Below are 22,149 nucleotides of genomic sequence, written 5' to 3' on the forward strand. Positions count from 1 at the left end.
TTCAGTTTACTCCACTAGGAATAGAGATGTGGTTATGCTTGGCCTTCCTCTGCTTACCCTCCTGTAAATATTCATTCTATTTCAAATGAATCAGGAACAAACTCAAAGAATAAAGAACACAAAAATTACAGACAACCTACCTGTCCATGAATAGGTGATATGGACCCAGGGGACACAGTGCGAGTAAAAGCTGATTTCTTCTGCCATGATGTATTAACAGTTAGGTTTGAGAAAGATACATTCTGATAATCAGTCACTGATGCTGGTTGATTTGAAGAAAGTGGTCTGCAAATATAACATTTTAATGTAAGTATACTAATTATTTAGGACCTAATGAGGTACTACCAATTTACCCATTTTCATATTATGTACCCTATGTTTAAATACAATTTGTGGAAAAAAATGATTCATGGATAAACTGCTGACCTATGTCTTCATTTATTAAATTTCAGTATTAAATGTGGAACAAACAGGGCTCTGGGGAGAGTCTAGCTTGGATTACTAATATGATGAAGTAATTTACACAGTGGCAGAACCACAGAAAGTCCATGGTTAGCTAAAAACTTACTCAGAAGAAGTTGAGGTAGAAGACAAAGATACTGTAGGAGGAAGTAAGGCCTTCTTAGGAGACATAACTTTTTCATTTGATGGCATTTTTTCTACATAGTTGCATGGAAACCAGCCAAAATTTCCTTGAAAACTACCATAAAGCCAGCCAGGTTCTCCTACAGTTTTTTCATCAACCTACGGGAAAAAAAAGAATAACAGTGCTTAGAAATCCATACATTCATAATGGAAAGAGATGCAGACTACTGTATAGTAGGTCTCATTTTCAGAATTAAGCCCATTTAAATAGATAAGGAATTGCCTACAAATTCTCAGGTTACTTTTCTTAGTGATTAACAAATTATCTTTTTAAATTTAAAATTGTACCCATTAATATATGGAAACAATTTACAAAGAAAACCAGCCTTAAACACAGCTTATGATGGAAAATAATCTTCTCCTACTCCATAGTTTCTTGCACCCAATTTCCATGCCTAATGGTAACTTGCCATTACTAGCAGTTCCTTCTGTGTTATCTTTAATACTCTAAACAATACATTTATGTGTAACTTCTTGGATTTTTTTCAGTTTTAGATATTATCTACTGGCTTTTGGTTATGGAAAATAAAACACTCTTAGTTTATAAATATTGCTATCATAATTTTTTGGTTAAATAATATTTGATGTTTAGATTATTATGACTATGTAAATATTTCACAGCTGAGTTATGAAATATTCTGATAAGATTTGCTTTCTTGAAGTTTTGGTTTTTCTATAGTTAATCATTACTTTGGTTTTTTGCTTAGTTTTCTCTGTTCCTACTACAGAATCCTCTTAAACACCTTAACAGAACTAAAAAACCTCTGAATACTATTTTCAACTGGTAAGGCATATCAGGTGATTTATCCATTTCATTTCTTCTCCTAAATATGGCCCTCTTGCAGTATGAAGGTCTCCAACCTCATAGTATCTCTTGCTCTTCTTCCTGGATCCTATCCAGGAAGCTCAGTGTTGGCTTTCTTACTGCATGCTATGTACACTTCTGAATAGGCTCACTTGCTCCTATAATTTGATCACTCTCTATGTAATCATGAATCCTAAAGCCTGATTCTCAGAACAGACTTCTTCCCAAAGGAATAATCGAAAACTGGCAACTCCTTGCAAGGTATCTTCACTTTCAACTCAAGTCTAAGACATCCAAATTCTTCTCCTAAATTCTCTATATTTCTATTATTCTTACCATCAAAGCTTAATCATTCTAAATAAAAAAATTTGGTTCTTACCTCTATTATTCTCATATAGCAAACTGTTGACTTTGTTACTAAAAACAGCTCTTAATTTTTTTTCAACCCTATCCTCACCTCACTAGCCTACTGCAGGCTTTTTCATTTCATACCTAAGATTACTGTAATTTTTTTTTTTGTAGCACTGGGGTTTGAACTCAGGGCCTACACCTTGAGCCACTCTGACAGCCCTTTTTTTGAGATGGGTTTTTTTTGAGATAGGGTCAGGTGAAACTATTTGCCTGGCCTGGCTTCAAACTGCAATCCTCCTGATTACTGCCACTTGAGAGCTAGGATTTATAGATGTGAGCCACTGGCACCTGGCTAGATAACCGAAATCTTTACTCACCTTTAAGATTCTGTCAGCTGCCAACTCAGGCCAGAGATATCTCATATATACTGTCATGATCATCCATTGATCATCATTATATATTATATAACTTATGTACATCTCTTCCACTTGTCTGGAGTCATTTTATTGACTCCGTTTAACATAGTACATATCTCTTTACTTTAATGAATCAGTGAATAAATCAACTGTGTCTCCTACTCTACTTTCCATACTTCCTAAAACAGATCTGACAGTGGTATATCATATAGAATCCATTAAGTTTGTTTGTTTGTTTTTTGCAGTACTGGGGTTTGAACTCAGGACCTATACCTGGAGCCACTCCACCAACCCCATTTTTGTGATGGGTTTTTTTTGAGATAGGGTCTTGAGGAACTATTTCCCCAGGCTGGCTCTGAACCACGATCCTCCTGAGCTCTGCCTCCTGAGTAGCTAGGATTATAGGCATGAGCCACTGGTGCCCAGCCCCATTAAGATTTTTAAGAACAACTTTTTGAGATATAATTAACATAAATTTTACATTTAAGGTATTAAATCTGATGTTTTGATATATTTATAAAACCTGTGAAAATCACTACGATCAAGATAATGAACATATCATCATATACCCACCCAAAGTTTCCTCTTGTTCCAATGAAAGCTCTCCCTCACCGTATCTCTAGGAAGACAATGGCCTCTTTTATGTCACATTGATTAGTTTGCATTTGCTAGAATTTTATATGAAAAAATTACATAATATGTATAATTTCTGCCTGCCTTCTTCCAACATAATTATTTTTGAGATACATTCATATTGTAGTAAGTATAGATAATTCATTCCTTTTTACTGCTGAGTAACTTCATTGTTTGGACATACTATAATTTGTTCATTCTGTCACCTACTGATGGACATCTAAGTTGTTTCCAGTTTTTAGCTATTACAAATAAAGCTGCTATGAGCATTTGTCTTCAGATGGACATAGTTTCAGTTCTCTTGGATAAATACCTGAAGAGTACTGGATTGAGCATGTGGTAGGTGCATGTTTAGCTTTTTTTGTTTTTAACAATGGCTTACTGAGATACATACAATTCACATATCACACAGAGACTAACATCTAGTTTGTGGCTTCTAAAGCCTGTACTCAACAAATGGCCTATATCCACTATGGCTGTAGACCCTAACTCCTTCAACCCTTTTAACAGCTGCCAGAAACTAACCAGCCCTTCAAATTTTTATTGTTAATTGTTAAAATTTATTTATTTTAAAAGTTAGTTTTTAGGTATTTATTTACAAAGATGTGTTAAATCTTTCTATATCTTATTTCTTTTTCAAAAAACTTCACACTAAGTATATGTTTTTATTTGGTTATTTGATTTACTTTTTTAAAGGAGGGCTAAATAGGAAAAGATCTCTCCCTCTACTTTGTTCAGTGCCATTTACTATAGTTAGCCCAAGTCATTAGGCCTGTATTACGTCTACTCTAACATTTTATTGCTAGCACAGACACCCAGAGCCGAGCAAAAGAAGAGATTATATTACTTGATCAGTCTGACACTTTTCTGTACTGGCTGCATGTGACTACCATTCATAATTTTCATAAATCCTCTTGGAGCCCACATTAAAAATATGTGTCTATACGCTCATTTGCCATCATTATCTTCTTTTTATTCATCTTAAACCTAGCAAAGTCTTCCTGTCTTTCTAAGAGCTTAGAATTTCTTCATCGAATTTATGCTCCTAAGCCAGGGTTTAGATTAAGGGCCTTCTATCCTTTTTGGTCTACACTTCTTTACCATGCTGCCAGTTTCTCCTTTCAGTCTAGTGGATCTTCTCTGGCTAGTCCCTAGTTCCATTATGCCCTTTCCATGATGTGAAAATCATACGACTTTTATGATGTGATGCTATTTGGCATGAGGAAAGAACACTGGACTTGGAAATTGAAAGTCAACCACTTGCCTAGTACTCTGCCACTAGTCTCACTTCCTTGCCAAGAATATGGTAGCAATAATGGTCATCCTACACAACCCTGTGGTATGTTGCAAGGGCCAAATGAGGTAATGTTTAAAACATATCTTAAAAGATAAATAATGGTATAAAGTTTCAGTCAACATTATTATAGAAAGTAATATACTATGATGTATTATATTCAGTTTATTCCTAAGAAAAAAAATTTAGGGCTGGGGCTTGGCTCAACTGGTAGAGTGCCTGCCTACCAAGTAGGAAACTCTGAATTTAAACCCCAGTACCACTTTGCCCCCCGCCCCCCCAAAAAAAGCCAGGCATAGGTATCTCATACCTGTAATCCTAGCTAATTAGGAGGCAGATATCAGGAGGCTCACAGTTCCAGGCCAGTCCAGGGAAACAGTTCTCAAGAGCCTACCTCAAAAATACCCAAGACAAAAACGGCTAGTGGAATGGCTCAAGTACCATCACCTGCCTAGTAAGGGTGAAGCCCTGAGTTCAAACCCCTGTATCAAAAAAAAAAAAAAAAGGAAAAGAAAAAGAAAAAATTTCTTACCTGAATTACATCCCCAGAATTAAAACTCATCTCATCATGGCTCCTTGCTTCAAAGGGGTATAATGCTCTATAATTCATCAAAGCACTAGCTGTCTCACCTAAAGAGAACATAATTGTTGTAATTTGCTACTTTTGTGTGTACTCATCTTTGCTATGGCTCAATATAGAGCTCTTACAATCTAAAAGAAAAAAACTGAACATCAAACAGTAATGAAAATCCATCTGATACAGACTTGTTAGGATTAAAATACCTTGACTGGTCATATATCAACGTAAAGCAAAGAAGGATGTGCATCTCAAGGAAAGCAGGGGACGGTAAAGCTAAGCGATGACGTGCAGGCTGAGGCATGCACGTGGATCCAAGGGAAAGTGTGGGAGTGGTAGCCAGATGGAGCTGTGCAAAGTGGAAGGAGACTAAGCAGGAAGAGACATGTGGTTTGTTCTGTGAAGGTCAGAATAAAACAGAGGAAAAAGGGAGTCACAAATGAGATCAGCAAATAAACAGGTATGGCTGAAAAAAGGGCTACAGGTAAAAGAGTTCATGAATATACTAGACTTGATAAGTTAAAAAATCCTTCTGAGAGAACGAAATGTTATCATTCGCTGGTAAATGGATGGAATTGGAGAACATCATTCTGAGTGAGGTTAGCCTGGCTCAAAAAACCAAAAATCGTATGTTCTCCCTCATATGTGGACATTAGATCAAGGGCAAACACAACAAGGGGATTGGACTATGAGCACATGATAAAAGCAAGAGCACACAAGGGAGGGGTGAGGATAGGTAAGACACCTAAAAAACTAGCTAGCATTTGTTGCCCTTAACGCAGAGAAACTAAAGCAGATACCTTAAAGCAACTGAGGCCAATAGGAAAAGGGGAACAGGTACTAGAGAAAAGGTTAGATCAAAAAGAATTAACCTAGAAGGTAACACACACGCACAGGAAATCAATGTGAGTCAATGCCCTGTATAGCTATCCTTATCTCAACCAGCAAAAACCCTTGTTCCTTCCTATTATTGCTTATACTCTCTCTACAACAAAATTAGAAATAAGGGCAAAATAGTTTCTGCTGGGTATTGGGGGGGAGGGGGAGGGGGCAGAGTGGGTGGTAAGGGAGGGGGTGGGGGCAGGTGGGAGAAATGAACTAAGCCTTGTATGCACATATGAATAATAAAAGAAAAATGGAAAAAAAAATCCTTCTGAGAACTTTTCAGTATACAAAGGCTTGAGAAACACACCAGGTGTTTTCAGTTAGTCAGTGGTACCTATTTTCTTTTCTCCTCAGTCTGTTTTAATATGCTTCTACACTTCTTTTCCAACTTTAAAGATTTGTTTCTTACTCTAAGATTAGAATTTTTATGTTTCTTCTTCAGATCTCTTTGCTTGTGTGGCTCTGCTCAGAAAAATCAAATCTATTTTTATGTTGATCCTTACTTTGTTTCTCCTGGGCTTTTCGTTCCTCTTCTTGAATTTTTTCTTGTGTTTTTTCTTCCTGAAGTCGCTTTTGTTTTTCTTCTTCCTCTTTTCGAAGACTTTCTCTCCATAAGTTTTCTTTTCCTTGTTTAGCTTTCCTTTAAGTAAAAGAAAAAGAGGTTGAATAATGTCCTAATTTTTTTATATACCAAATAAAAACACAACAGAAGATCCAGTTCCTGTCAGCTAAAGAACTAGCAGAGAGATGGTGGAGATAAACAGTAGGGTTCAGTCAGTCAATCAAAGGGAAGCCTTGAAATAATGGGTGAGCTGAAGAGCATAACTAACAACTTTCCACATTTCAAATTCCCTCCAGCCAGTCATCTCCAAACCGCCCCCCCCACCAAAAAAAGCAGAAATGGAACCAAACAAACAAATCTAAAAATTCTTTCCTTCCAGATTCTTTACACAAGGACTACTTGTTAGCCTTAATTCATAGCTGTGGAGGTAGGAAATGATTCCGGAAAGAGTACTTACTTTTTATATTATCACTTTGAAAATGTGATAGAATATTTTATATTCGCTTAAGACAATAAAGCATTTTTACTCTATAAGTCACTGTTAAGAGTTGGGTACAAAATGTATTGAATACTTGGTCCATAGCTGCTGGTGCTATTTTGAGAAGCAGGTGTAGCCAAGCTGGAGGAAGTAAGTCACTGGAGCCTTTGAAAGTTACGCTGGTCCCCAGTCTCCTCTCACTGCTTCCTGTTCTACCCAATGGATAGGGCCATGTAACCATGGACTGAACCTTCTGAAACCATAAGCAAAACAAATCTTTCCTCCTTTAAATTGTTCCTCAGGTATTTTGCTCACAGCAAAGTTGTGTCCAGAAAAATTTCTGGCATTAAGGAATATTTATACCCCAATCAAAGCTTAATTTTAGGTCTCTATTACTGAATTCCTGAAGAATTTGGAAATCCTAGATAATTCAAAAAAAATGTATTATATACTTCATACTCCTGGTTCTTTGTCCTGGTACTAGCCCCTGCTACATCCTCTATCACATCATAAATGCTTCCTCCAGAAGCTTTGCATGATGGAAAGCTGGGTTTCTCTTGAAGACAATGCTTTTCTTGTAGTCCTTTCAACTAATTTCAATTAACAGCGCCTTTTCCAGTATCACCATAACTTTCCCTAATACTCTCCTAAGTCTAGGATGACTGGCCTTTACTTCATTTTCCATAGAATTATAAATACCATTATAAGAGTATTTATCACATATTTAGTGTGACAAAGAAAAGACCACAGAATTCATTAAATTCTGGTAAACATTCTTAGGCAAGAGATAGTGGGTGCAAAACTGGTCCAACTGGTCCAGAAGATGCCTCAGAAGGGATCAAATGGCAAGGAGGCTACATCTACAATGTGAAAACCTGACTATTACCGGTAGCTTGGGATAAGAAGGTACCTGGGCAAAAGGCCAAGCAAACCAAGATGTAGTACTAACACCCAGCTCTGCATTACTAAGATCCTACATGCACTTCTGTTCTCTTTGATTTCTTCCCTCCAGTATAGTCAGATAATGTGCAAGGATGATGACTGAAATTAAATTGTGTATTAGTAATGTAATCTGTTGGCCTGAAAGGAATTGTGAATGAAATGAATAGTTATCAAGACAACTACATGTATCAATGGAAAACTCTAATATAGTGACTAGCTGTGTAACCACTGGACAGTTTCCCTGTACAATGTTAAGTGGTACAAGTTAAATGGCAAATGAAGAATTCTATTGTTTCTACTTGTGTATCAGTTTATTATCTCTGGTTAAGAGGCCATAAAAGTAGGGATCTTAGAGTAAACAAAGCTAGTTGTTTAGTTGTCTGCATCCTCTACAAGAATTACGAGGAATCCAGGAGGAAGGAATAATCAAGACTCAACCTGTATCATAGATGATAAGAGTTACTCAATAAAAATGTGTTGAAAATGGCTGTTTTGAAGCCATCAAGAATAAAGGCCAGAGTCGGGCACCCATGGCTCTTGCCTACAATCCAAGCTAGTTGGGAGGCTGAGATCAGAAAGATCGAGGTTTGAGGCCAGCCCAGACAAACACTTTGAGAGACTCCAATTGCCAAAATAACCAAAGCAAAGTGAACTGGAGGTGTGGATCAAGTGATAGAGCACCTGCTCTGCAAGTGTGAAGCCCTAAATTCAAACTCCAATCCCATCAAAAAACAAAAACAAAAAATAGAGGCCAACTAAGTGGTAATGTGCCCTTCTTGCCTCCCTAGTAACGATTAGCTCTTTCACAGAAATTACTCACCTACTCTTCACCCAGGCAAAGGAGTATTAGCTCACTGTTGTTAACTACTACTTACACTAACTTCTGACACTAGAGAACTTAGAAGAACTTAGAAGAACTAATGAAAAAGAATCTTACTGACAGAAAAAAAAAATCATACAAAGTCTCTAAAGGAGTGGTTGTAGGCTTCAGACATCACAACTGTTTTAGTTTTCCTTGCTATAAATGGAGTCAAATGATTTAGTTTAGTGGCATAAAGAGAACTGCATTACCACGCAATCTGACACCAGGTCTTTTTCTATAAAATTTAAGTATTTGTTTTTTATGATTTTTTTAGGAGAAAACAATAGATTCACTGGAGAGAGTAGAACTAATGAGTGCTTATTGTGTGTAAGATGTTATACTCTTCAGCTACATTATTTTATTTACTTTTTTTTTGGTACTGGGGATAAAACCCAAAGCCTCATGCATGCTAGGCAAACACACAACCACTGAGCTACATTCCCAGCCCTCATTATTTTATTATTTAACACAATTATCTATGAAATATACAGTAATGTTTCTTTTTTCAGATGGAGAAAATGAAGCTCAGAAAGGTAAAGTGCAAGTGGAAGGCCCTGAGTTCAAACCCCAGTACCACCAAAAAAAAAAGGTAAACAGCCTTAACCAAGGTCACCCAGGTAGCAAATGGTAGACCAAAAACTCTAATCCAGATCTCACTTCAAAGTCCATATTTTTCACTAATGGGCCATAAAATTGGTTACTGAAAACTTGGTCCCTAAAAGGAAGACTGGATTTATAAAATTCAGAATCTGATTAGCATCTTAAGACAATTATTTTATTCCTCTTAATTTTTAATAATAGAACTAAAGATATGTGCACTAAAATTAGAATTCTAATAGCAATAAAGTATAGTTACTATTACCTTGCAGCCTCATCTTCTAGTTTCTTTTTCTGTATTAGCTCTAATCTTTTTCTTTCAACTTCCTTCAACTTGTCACGTTTGATCTTATGAAGTTGTTCAAGGGCTAACTGCTGTGTATGATAGCTTTCTCTCAGTTCCTAAGAATAAAATGGAAATAAGTCAATACTCAAATGATTTAAATATTTTAATCTTAGTTAATAATGTCACATTTGCACTAAAGGACAAAATCCTAAAGCAAGTTAAATTTTAAAAGATTTAAAGTTTTAAAAAATATCTAGATAAAAAAATTTTGAATACAGTAAGTATCTAAGCCATGTATCCACTGAGACAACTACACATTAAAATTATATACTTTAACATCAGTTATTTCTAAGGAACAGAGAATCTTAAACAAACCACTTCTTTGATTTGAAGTGTCATTTTCAATAAAAAGCAATCCATTAAAGAATATGGTGAACAATTTGCTTGCAACAACATTTACAGAGGAATTCTGGTCAGTCATGTTTTCTAATTTATGTAATTTAACCAATTTACCAGTAACTTTTATGCAGTAAGATCCTGAACTAAACACAGAAGAAATCGCTAAACAATTTAGTCCAAAACTAAAAAAATGAGAAAGATAAATCTGCCTAGCCAAAACAATGACTAAAATAAGCCAAAAAGTACTCCAAAGAAGAAGTGAAATAAACAATTACTTATTGAGCATCTAGTTGTGTGTGAAGGGCTATAAGCAAAGGGGAACCAATCAAGAGCTGCCTGACTCCCTTGTTAGTCTTTGTCTTCAAAGAGTTCACAAGCTCAAAAGCAGAGAAAGGTGTTCAAACATGGGTTATAGGTAAGTGCTGAGCACCTGGAATCTGCCAAATCCCAAATAAAAGGATAGGAAAGGGAGGCTAAAGGAGAGGGGGAACCACCCTAAAAAATCAAAAGAAACTTTGTGGCCAAAGGGGGAGCTAGATAACAGTTGAGCAGAATGTTTTGGATGTGTTTTGGCATCCACCCACCCCCATGCAATTAAAAACCAACAACATAAAACAACTCCAAACCAAAACCAAGCCAAACTGTTTTTCAGAAACTGACTACTTTATAAGTAAACCTTTTAAACTCAATTAAAATGGTAGATCTGATCTAAGTATAGTGTGGTGTCTGGGGACAGTATAAAATGTCTGAGCAAAATACTTGGAACTAAAGCTGCAAATGCTGTGTTCATAGCAAATTTTACAAAGCTCTCAGTTTCTACAGTTATATTTGTTACATCTTCCTCTAAGTTCTATTGAAAAGCAAAAGAATATAGTGATTACAATCTACGGAGAAGCAGGGTGGTTTAGCGTTGAGGAGCATGAGTCTGAAATAAGACCATGAAAGTGAATCAGATCCTGTCAATAACTAGCTGCTTTATTTTAGGAAAGTTATTTTATAGTTTCCTCATCTGTGCATGCCTTACAGAGTTGCTATGAGAATAAAAATGAATAAATACATGTAAAGGGCTTATAACAGTGCAGGCCACATAATAAATTTTCAATAAATATTAGCTGTTAGTGGATGAAGCCATAAATGAGTAGAGTACCAAATTAATGTCTGATCTTAACCTGGTTGCAGGGTTAGCTCTATAAATTCTTTAAGACAGCACAGTCCTATTCCCCCAGGGCAGGAGTTAGTGAGCTGCTGCTCCAAGGCACTATGTGCATTCCTCTATCACAGTCAACGTCTCTGGACTGCATGACTGCCTGTCCACCGAAGTAAGGTTCTTAAAAATTGGACTCTTTTATTAAGGTGTCCCCATCTATAGTACAGTATAGATATTTAGTAAGTATATACTGGAGGAGTGAAAATACATAAACAATCTATGCAGATTAAGATTTGAAGTGCACTACAGGATTGCCAAACATTTCCTCTACCTGACTAAAGTGATCCTAGAAATTCCTACCCTTGGTCTCATTCCTCTGAAATAAGTCCCTGCTTCTAGGAGATCTGGGTTAAATATATCAGTTAACTAAGAAAAAATAAACCAATCAAAACTCATGAGTTGTTCTCAATCTTAATAGGATTAGAAGGTAAGGCCAGAATAATGATGTCCCAATGGAAAGGTTTAGAACAGAGGATTCTCCATGGAATTATTTTCCCATGTTCAGTAATAGAGAAAGGAAACCAAATAACACTGAGAGTGATTGCCCATGACTGTAATATTAGCTGTGTGGGAGGTGAAAAAGGGAGGACTGCAGCTTGAGGCCAGCCCAGGCAAAAAAGTTAGTTAGATTCCAGGCAAAAAACAAGCCAGGCATGGTGGTTTATGCCTGCAATCCCAGGTACATGGGACACAGAGGTAGGAGGATCACAGTTCAAAGCTGACCCTGGGCAAAAGCCTGAGACCCTATCTGAAAAATATGAGAAATAAAACTAAAGCAAAAAGAGATGGGGGTATGGCTCAACTGGTACAGTGCTTGCCCGGCAAATGAGAGGCCCCTAGTTCAAACCCCAGTACCTTTGAGGATGGGAGGGAGAGAAAGAGGGAAGGAGGGAAGGATGGAGAGAAGGAAGGAAGGAAGGAAAGTAAATATAAGCAAGATAATAAAGAATCTTACAGAATCTCTTGCTGGGCAGAATTCAAAGTATACCTCCCATTTTCAGTAATTTTCCAAGGAGGTTTTATTTGAAGCCTTGAATCTTTGAAATGGGGCTGCCTCCCATGCAGGCTCAGTATAAAAAAATAACTGGGATCTCTTCCAGTAATGGCAGATCAGTTTTTGCAGGACAATCCTCCTGCCAAGAACTAGAAGGCTGAATAAACTACACAGGTTACTTGTTTATAGATTCTGGAGTGCTATCAAGGCCCTAGAGAAGCCATGAGCCTGGAGAGAACTTCTCCCTCCGGGCACCCATCCATTGCTGAATCATGGGTAAGAGATTGAGGAGCTGAGGGTGAAGTGGCAGCTATGACACTGAGCAGAGCCCCCAGCTGTGTTATGGATTGGGAAACAAAGGCAAACTCAGGAGGAAGAAACTTGGTAAACCTTCTAGGCTTTTGGTTATAGAGACTCCCAGGATTAGAGGGTGAGCAAGCAGAGCAATCTAGCTTTGAATCAGCTCAATCAATGACTGAATTAAGGTGATCTTCTGCACCCTGTTTGCCAGAAGCAAAAGAAAATTCTGCCTGGAAAGAATCATTTATCAAATTATAAAAAAATAACCAAATTATTTTTATAATTTTTCAAACCAAAGTCTGGAATTCAATAAAAGGTTACCAGATATATCTGGAGTCAAAATCAGGTGATTAAGAATTAAGAGAAAAAGCCAGACGCAGTGGTACATGCCTGCAATCCCAGCACTTGGGAGGTAGAGGATCATGAGTTTGAGGCTAGCATGAGCTACATATTAAGACCCTGTTTAAAAAAACAAAACACATACACACATGAACCACTAAGAAAAGGTACGCAATAGAATCAGATGTATAGCTATTTGAGTTATTAAATAAGAGCTTTAAAACAATGAACTTGGAGTACAGATCAGTGGTAGAGCACTTACTTACCATATATGAGGCCCTAGAAGTCAATCCCTAGCATTTAAAAAAAAAAGAGAACTTTAAAACAAAAGTGATTAAAATATTCAAGAAATCAGATAGTAAGATAGTGCTTTTCAGCAAAGAACTGGAAATTATGAAAAGGAATAAAATTGGAATCTTTGAACTGAAGAACATATAAATTAAAAACTCAAGAGATGAGATTAACAGATTAGACACAGATGAATACTGAATTCTAAAATGGTGAAAAGAAGTATATAGACTACAGCACAGAGATACAAAAGGATAGAAACAAAGACTAGAACACAAGAGGCTCACTGAACAGAGTGAAATAGTACTCAGAGTCCCAGAAAAAGAGAGAAAGAAATGATGAAAGTAATGCTTGAAGAAATACAGGTCAAGAACTTTCTCAAAGTAATTGATATCAGGTCACAGATTTGAAAAGGACCATGAACCCCAAAGCACATTACAGTAAAACTAGTGAAAACTAAAGACACACACTGTAAATATTCTTTGAAAACAGAAGTGAAATAAAGACATTTACAAAGAAAAAATAGACTCCATCAGTAACAGACATGCTTTAAAGGATGCACACTAAACGCGAAGGGACATTCTTTCAGCAGAATAAAAACCTCTCAGATGAAGCAGAGATATAGGAGGGAGTAAGGATAACAGAAATTTGCATAAGGACATCTTAATGAATGCTGACAGTATAAAGCAGTACAAAAATGCCACATATAGCAAAAATAGCACACACATGAAGGTATGTGGTGATAAAGGAGTTAAGGTATCCCTGAGGTCTTAGCATTCATTATCTGGGAAGTAGTAACATTACTAATTTATATTAGACTTAAATAAATCAAGCCTGCAAACTGTAATTTTTAGGATACCCACCAACAGAAAAGAAAAAGAAGGTGTAACCAACAAGCTACAGAGGAGGAAAAAAAAATCTGGTCAATAAAAGGGCAAGGAGAGAAAACAGACCTCAAAACAGATAGATAAATAGACAACAAAGAGCAAAATGACAGATTCAAGTCCAAATTTGTCAGTAATTACATTAAAAAGACCAACTACTCCAATGAAAATACAAAGAGAGAATGAATCTTAGAGACTCCAACTATACTATTTAAAAGATACAATTTAAATGTAAAGCTACAAATAGGTTATAAATAAGGTGGAAAAAGATATACCATGGTAACTCTAACCCAAAGGAAGCTGATATAGTTAAACTAGAATCAGAAAATGAAGTTTTTTCTTTGATACAGGGTCTTGCTAGGTAGCCCAGGCTGGCTTCAATTTGCTATGTAGCCCAGGATGGTCTTGAACTTGAGATCCTCCTGTCTCAGTCCCCTGAGTGCTGAGATTATAGGTTTGTGACACTGCACCAGGCAGAAAGTTAAGTCTTTAAGTCAAGAAGCATTTCTAGAGGAACATATCATAATGATAAATGTATCCATCTACCAGGAAACTATAATAATTTTAAATTTGTAAGTACCATAACACAGCTTCAAAATCTATAATTTAAAAAAGCTAACAAAATTAAAAGAGACCAATCCATAATTATGTGGAACATGTTATCATACCAATCTCTGTAACTGCAGAAAAAGCAAACAAGAGAATCAGCAAGTCCAATCACCTTCCCTTTACAGCAGCAGTTCTTAATCTGATGCCCACAAGACCTTACAAGGTCTTTAATCTTTTTAATATAATTTAGAAGCGTATGAACTTGGATAGGAACAAAAGTTATTTTTATTTTCACTAACTTCTATCTGAAATACGCCATCTGCTCAATGTTAAATATAAGCAATAAAGCATAGTAATATTATCAGTATTTATTTTTTACCAATAGAAATCACACATATTTTCTTATATTCATAGATAACTTGATAGATACATAATATACATCTTGACTTTTAAATGGTATTATATCTGTCACTAAACCTAGTATTTAATTCATTAATAAAGAAGCACATATATAAATATACTAAGTTTTTAAAATATTTCATGACTCATAATTTAAAAAATAACCCTACGTATTTCATGAATTTATAGTGTCATTTCGAGAGGCAAACTAGAGACTACACTGAACCATTTAAGAGTTCATGAGATAAACGTGGCTAAGTGGCTTTACTTTACAAACCAGTATTTCTAACCCATGCCTCCAGCAGCTCTTTAGACCCATGCCTCCTACTATTATACTCCACCTCAGAGAAAAGAGGTTCCAATGGTAGACATGAAATTAACCTCTGAAAGAGTTAATTAACCTTAGGAGTTTGGGAAATGTCCTCTCTAACCTCTAGTACAGAGCTCATTTAAGTTTTTACTTACAATCCAAAGGACTAATGTTCCTTGTCTCCCAATTAGCCTTATTATTATCTGCATAAATCAAAATCTCACCTTGTCACCTGGAGGGGTACCACTAACATGGATTAGCTCAGATCCTTGGGAGTACAGGCTAGGACCTAAAGTCCTGGAGGAAGCTGCAACTGTGGTGTTGACAGATTCTATTTTTTTCCTCTACAGGAAAACACTTCCCAGTTATTATCCAAAGTCAATAGTGATGACTTTCCAACACACTAGAGGTATTTTAGAGACTGTGGACAACCCCTTCCCTAATAAAAATAACAAAAATATGTAGCACATAAGAGTTCACAAAGTACTTCTGTAAGTGTATGTGTATGTATGTTATATATTACATATATGCTACTTGATTTAATAATAATATTCTGCAAAGAAAACAGGATGACTTACAAGCTTCACCTTACAAGTGAAGTCAGTAACATCTGGAGGGTAAATGACAAATAAAACTAGCAACTGGCACGTATAGGGCTAGCACTCACTTTGTCAGACTTCTAGGTCAGAATTTTTTCATTGCATTTCATTGCTAAAGATTGAATAATATGTGAATTTTCTTAATGAATTAATAGTCTGTCAAATGCCTCACTTTTGAGTCCACTGATTTTGCTATTTGTCTTGGTCTGACTTGACCAAAAGAGTAAAAATTATCATAAATTCTGTACATATATACAGGTTCAATAAAACATAACTTCCTAAGAAACAATTATAAAAATTATTCTTCTGTTGTCACTATAAGTAGACTAAGGGAGCAATCATTCTAGATGTTCTATTATCTCAAAGGACCACAGCATTAGATCAAAGAGCCTGTTCTCCAAGGCTATCAGGACCAATTCCATCTCACCTACTGATACACCTAGCCTTTCTTATCATTCTTCATCACCTTAATTCTTACTGTTTACCACCTGATCTGACCCAATCCCCACTCACCCTCTCCTCAAACTCCTCCAACTCTCCTGGAACTTTCTCTTTGTGATCAGAAAACTCCCATATATGCACACATCTTCTTTGAATGGAAATTTGCTTACCTACTCGCTCTCTTGGCTGGCCCCTAAGGACACTGCTTTTAATCTAGTTCTCTCTCAGTTTATCATTACATACTTCATTTTCACCAGGGTCAGGGGATAACTAGTATCTTCCTTGTTCTTCCTTGTTATTTCCAGAGCAATATATCCCCTCACTCTTACAAACTCTGTTTTTCTGAGGCTCCTATTAGCCAGAAGCACCACTCTCTCCTTTTTATTGTCACCAATGATCACCTAGCCACTGATCCTCATTCATTCATCCTCACTATTCTCTAAATCCTTGACATCTGCATAGAAGAACCTCATCTCTGAAGCTGGTCTCACAAGTGACTTTTTTCTTCCTTCCTCCCCTCCTTGGGGCTTCACATTTTCAAAATAGACACTCTATCACTGTGCCTCCAGCTCACCTACAGTTCATTTTGTTCTGGTTATTTTGGTGATGGGGTCTCATTAACTATTTTCCTGTGCTTACCTCCATCCTTCTGATCTCAGCCTCCTGGGTATCTAGGATTTCAGGCATGAGCCACTACCAGTGTGTGGCTAGCAGTGACCTTTTAAAATCTACCAGTTCCATTAGTATGTACTGAGTCCTGATATAATCAGAAACAGAACACCACTGATCAAATATCCCATTCTTCAAATAAGTGCTTACCCTTCAAGCTTTTCTTATACCTGGTATAGCCATTTCAACAATTTTCAACCTCATCGAGACTCCCATTCTATTGGCCCTGTCATTCTCTTTTTTTTGTCATCACCACTTCCTCTCTTCATATCCCATCACACCTAGGTTCATATTTCAAAGTTCCTCTTTATCATAATTTTTGTGTTAAGTCTCTAACTTCCTGTTCCTCCTCCTTGGTCCATGTCTAGTAAAACTCCAAACCTGTATGAAATCATTTCACCAGCTTTCTCTGTGCTTACATCTAAGCAGCTGAACATTAGTGGGAAAAAAAAGTCATTTAATTAAGCATGCAGTCTTCAATTTAAATTCATGGACCTCTTAACTTCAAATAGGTATCCAACATTGTTCAAATAGTTGCTGTTTTTCTCTACCATGCTTGTACCGACAGGACTCCATCAAGATGTTTATTTCATGCCCACTTCTTTTTCCTGAAATGTCCTAATCTTCCATTCATTCTCCTCACTATCAGCTAAAAACCTTGCCTCATTAATCTATCATCATTCCATTTCAAAATCAGTAAAACTTTTTGTATGTGTAACTTTCTCTGGCCTTGGATGAGTTCTACTATGTCCTCACTCATCCAGGAAGATTCTTTGTGATGGTTCAATTTACTTCTAATTATAAATATTGAAACTGTCAGCTTACTTTCCACTGATAAATTTAACTACATCCATTTTTTCCCCATGTAACACTGCAAGTATTATTATTCATGTAATTCTTTAATCTGTACTCTGGGTTCTGTCTTAATGTGCTTCTTCAGATACTGTGCTCTGTCAATTACCACCACTTCTTATATCCAAAATCCATCTCTTCCCCCTACCCTCCTTTTCTCTTTTTGTTGCCTCCTCAAATTTTTTTCCTTCAACTCATGCTTTCCTCTCACTCTCCCCAGAGTTGTTCATGCTCATGTATCCTTTCCTTGATTCCCATTCACTCCTGATCTTACAACTCAAATGAAATGGCACTTTCAAAAAGCAAGGTTTTCAAAGGTCTCCTTGTTGACAAAGTCAATGGATATTTTTCAGTACTACATTGACTGATTACTCTGCATCATTTTACAATGATGACTACATGTCATGTCTCCTAACTACTCTGACAGTACAGATTGACCCCTTTAGTCAACAGTTTCCTAAATTGCCTCTGAAGAAAGTATCAGTAAGCAGTGAAAGACTAGATAGCGAAAGCAGAAGGAAGAAAACAAAACAGGAGAGAAGAGTAATCTGCTGGCCTGTAGAGAACCAACTGCTAACTGAAAGAATTGAGTATATAAGTGAGTACAGTCCACAACTCACCATTGAACCTCATTCTACAGATGAAGAAACTTAGGTTTAAGTTGCTGTGCATTCTGTAACAAATCTGGCCAGTCATGCTATAATCATAAAAGCTAATGTACAGGCCCATGCTGCTGCCATCTTCCCAATCTCCCTACCTTTGCTTAGGTAACAAATGAGCTGCACTTATGATGTTCCTGTCTTTACTGTGGAATGCAACTGCCTCTGTCATCCACTTTAATACTGAGAAGAATGTGTAGTAAAAACTACTAAGGTAAGCAAGTGGCTAACATGAAACACCTTCCTTTAAACTATATTAAAGTAAGGATTAGTAAGTATTTTAAATATTCTGTGTGTTACATATAACAAAGCAAATAACAGTCTTATCTGAAGTGTAAGTGTGTCTAAATATGAGGCCTGGTAACTAGATCTAACTAAAGCTACCCCTGAACTACTGGATCTTTAAATTTTTCTTCATGGTAGAATTAGGATGCAGCTTGATGCATACATGATATAACCTTGCATGAGATTTCAGAAAGTGTAAACTTAAGCAATGGTCTTCAGTGATATGGATGATTTAATCTTACATTCTCTTAGTTTCCCCTTGAATTGTAATCATCCATTAGTTAACCCACTTCACAGGGATGATGTAAGGGAACCAGTTGGGTTCCTCATGAGAAAGGTTATTGTGGGTGGCCTTCCTGATTTCTGGCATTAGACTCAAACAGGCAATTAGACAGCAGAAGAATATTAGAGCAAGCAGAAAGAAAAAGGGTCTTTATTGTATACGTTATTTCAAGCAAAAATACTCAAAGGCAAAGAATAGTCTACTTTAAAAAAAAACAGTGAAGTAACTCAAAAAAAGAAGCTAGATATTAGAAAATAACCTTAAGTAAGAGGAAGAGGTGGTTGAGACAGCTTAGCAGAGACAAAAGGCACTGAAGAACAGAGTCATCCATATTCCCACACTGTAAGATAAGGCAGATAAAAAGCCAGTTAAACTATGTACAGCTTTAAAAAAATAATAAAGTTAAGGAAGATAATGTGGCTGGCTTACTTGATCTTTGATGCAAATGATTTTCTTTAAGATTTTTTTCTACAGGATATAGATTGTGTAAAGTGTATTAACATTGTTCCCATCACCCTCCTGCCCTTAACTGAAGCGCCAGGGTTTTTTCTTTTCTTTTTTTGAGGTACTGGAGTTTGAACTCAGGACCCTTGCACTTGCTAGACAGGTGCTCTGCCAATTAAGCCATGCCTTCAGCTCAGTTTTTTCTTTATTATGCTGTTTACTCCATAGCTGGTGTTAAAGTTATTCTAAATAAGTTGGCAAGATAAAAACCATATGAAGAAAGACCTTTCAAATAGAAATGCTATGTAATACCCTTTGCACTAAAAACTTTATGCATGATAGCAAAAGAATAATTGAGACTCTTCCTAAATTTGAATTATGTGCCATTAGTCTGGCTTTTAGCTTTTATTATCTCCAGTCATAGGTATGGTTTCAGAATACAGCTAACATTGTACAGAAGGGTAAGCACAGTATAGTGTGGACATGTGCTCTGCCACTGCAGCAAACAATACATCATGAACTTAATTTTTCATGCCAAGTTTGCAGGGTCAGATTCTGCTCTGGATTTCACTGATTACTGAGTTATTTCATAAAGGCTAATTAAATTACATTGTAACAAACGAGCAAAAAATTATTCAGCGTGTTAAGAGAGATTCTACAACAACCCAAACTATCTTAATTTTTCGGTTTCCCATTTCAGAATGTTGGCTGACATCAGTTCTTTAATAACAACAAAGACAATTGTTCTTGAAATATACAGATACTAAGAAAAACAGCAGTTATCAAAAACTGGAAAGGATGGAAAATGAAACATTTAGTTGTATGAAACAATGTTTATAGTATTTTAGAGAACATTAAACATTGTGCAATTCTGATATAGATGAAATTAAAAAATAAGTTATGAAAAGGTCATAGTACAACAATAGCATTAGTTATTCATTCTATTCAGTCAGTATAAGAAAGGGTAAGGGGGCAGCTATCTAGAAATAAATATAATGCAAGACAAATACCTTCAGTTGATTGTTAAATGAATCCATTTCTGAAAGCTTAGATGCTGTTTCTTTTTCAAGAGCATCTAATTGTTCTTTAAGTCTTTGGCATAATTCTTCCTTTTCTAATGATTTTTTATGAAGTAAACTGATCCCTGAATCTGAAATGTAAAAATATCACACTGTTTACATTTGGTTCCTGTGTCATTACCAGTATTTACTGCCTGGTCACAGTGGTGTAACTAGAGAAATACAAAAGCTGTATCCACATTATGTGGATGAGTAAAGGAGAAAAACTCCATGGACAGTTCTTCCCAGACCATATCCTGGGAAGATTCTTAGAAGAAATGCTATAGGCATTCATTCTGTACACAAAAGAAAGTCCACTTTGATAGGGCGCTTCACCAGTTTGGCTCTCCATCTTCAGGTGGCCATCATCCCCCCTCATTAAGTAAGGTGCAGACTGTGAGGCCTTCACATGAAGCCCGGCCCAAGTGAACAGTCAATAGGAGCACAAATTGTTAAAGCAGTTTGGAATTTACTCAGAATGACAGCATGAATAGAGTATCCACAGCAATAATTCAGTACGTATCTCTATCAGGATTATTTAGTAGTAGTACTTTAGGAGATAAGGATAGTGCTTCATTTTACATCTTTTCTTTTTACAAATTTATTCAAGGATGGAGAAACTAGATGTAAACATGTTTTACACTAAAATAGCAATGTTACTAAGTGAATATTTTAAAACTTTATTGTATTTTTAAGGTACAGAAATCAAGTATACACTTTAAATAAAGCATACACAGTAGAAAACTAAGCCCTCCATCTCAAGCCCCAGCTATTTCCCTTTTACTTATACTTACATGTGTACATATTTAACTGTTATTTCCATTGGGTTTTAATAAAATCACATTGTCTATATTGCTCTGCAACTTGCTTTAAATTTAACAATATATCTTATCAATCAGGGCATATAGATATACTTTTGTTTTTAATGGCAGGATGGGAATTAAATTCAGGGCCTCATGCTTGCTAGGTAGGTGCTGTTAACACTTGAGCCACTCCAACAGACCTTTTTGCTTTGGTTATTTTTGAGATAGGATCTCACATGGGACCCTCCTATTTGTGCTTCCCCAGTGTGTGTCACAATGCCCAGTCATTGACTGAGACGGGGTCTCATGAACTTTTTGCCCAGGCTGGCCTTGAATGGCAATCCTCTCAATTTCCACCTCCTGAGTAGCTAGGATTATAGGCTTGAGCCTGGTCTTAGATCAAATTCATGCTTTATGCTCTGTGATATCCTATATTTTGCCTATTTCGTATCTTATGTAACCATTCCTTTTTTTTTTTAATTAGCATTTAGCTCATTTCTAATTTTCTACCATTATATAAAAATGACACTATAAATATCCTTGTATGACCATTTTTTGTGGTATTGGGGTTTGAACTCAGGGCCCCATGCATGCCAGGCAGATGCTCTACCACTTGAGCCCTTTTTGCTTTTAGGTGAATTTGAAATAGGGTTTTGCATTAATGCTTGGGGCCAGCCTGAACTACAATTTCTTCTATTCATGCTTCCTGCATAGCTGGGATTACAGGCATACATCACCACACTCAGGTACTGGTTGAGATAAGGGTCTCACTAACTTTTTGCTCAGGCTGGCTTCAAACCTCAATCCTCCCAAGCTCTGTCTCCCTGGAAGCTAGGCTTACAGGTGTAAGCTACTGCACTAGGCCGTATACACATTTTAATGCACATGTCAAAGTACTTCATAAGGCTAGATGGTGAAAGAATGGTTGTATAGAAAGATAAGCACATTTAACTCTCTTTTAAAACTGTCTTGTCTGTACAACATGATGCTTTGATAGTGAAATGATTAGTCCAGTGGAGCAAATTAACATATTCATCACCTCATTCAACCTGTA

General features: G+C 36.4%; 1 protein-coding gene across 7 annotated transcripts in view; it reads right to left on the reverse strand.

Moving 5' to 3' along the window:
• The window catches only part of Itsn2 (intersectin 2), a 125,207-nt gene that overhangs the window by 46,136 nt on the left and 56,922 nt on the right, over positions 1–22,149 (reverse strand). For 5 of the 7 annotated variants that reach the window (XM_074049278.1, XM_074049277.1, XM_074049281.1 and 2 more), the window contains exons 16-22: positions 20,245–20,384; positions 19,050–19,130; positions 9,313–9,449; positions 6,110–6,246; positions 4,677–4,774; positions 569–744; positions 141–285 (exon numbers count right to left, since the gene is read on the reverse strand). In XM_074049278.1, the coding sequence (XP_073905379.1) occupies positions 141–285; positions 569–744; positions 4,677–4,774; positions 6,110–6,246; positions 9,313–9,449; positions 19,050–19,130; positions 20,245–20,384 (914 nt within the window). The remainder of the gene's footprint in view (positions 1–140; positions 286–568; positions 745–4,676; positions 4,775–6,109; positions 6,247–9,312; positions 9,450–19,049; positions 19,131–20,244; positions 20,385–22,149) is intronic. The other 2 variants (XM_074049280.1, XM_074049282.1) reach the window with 1 other exon arrangement.

Source organism: Castor canadensis, chromosome 12, assembly GCF_047511655.1.
Source record: "Castor canadensis chromosome 12, mCasCan1.hap1v2, whole genome shotgun sequence".
NCBI lineage: Eukaryota > Metazoa > Chordata > Mammalia > Rodentia > Castoridae > Castor > Castor canadensis.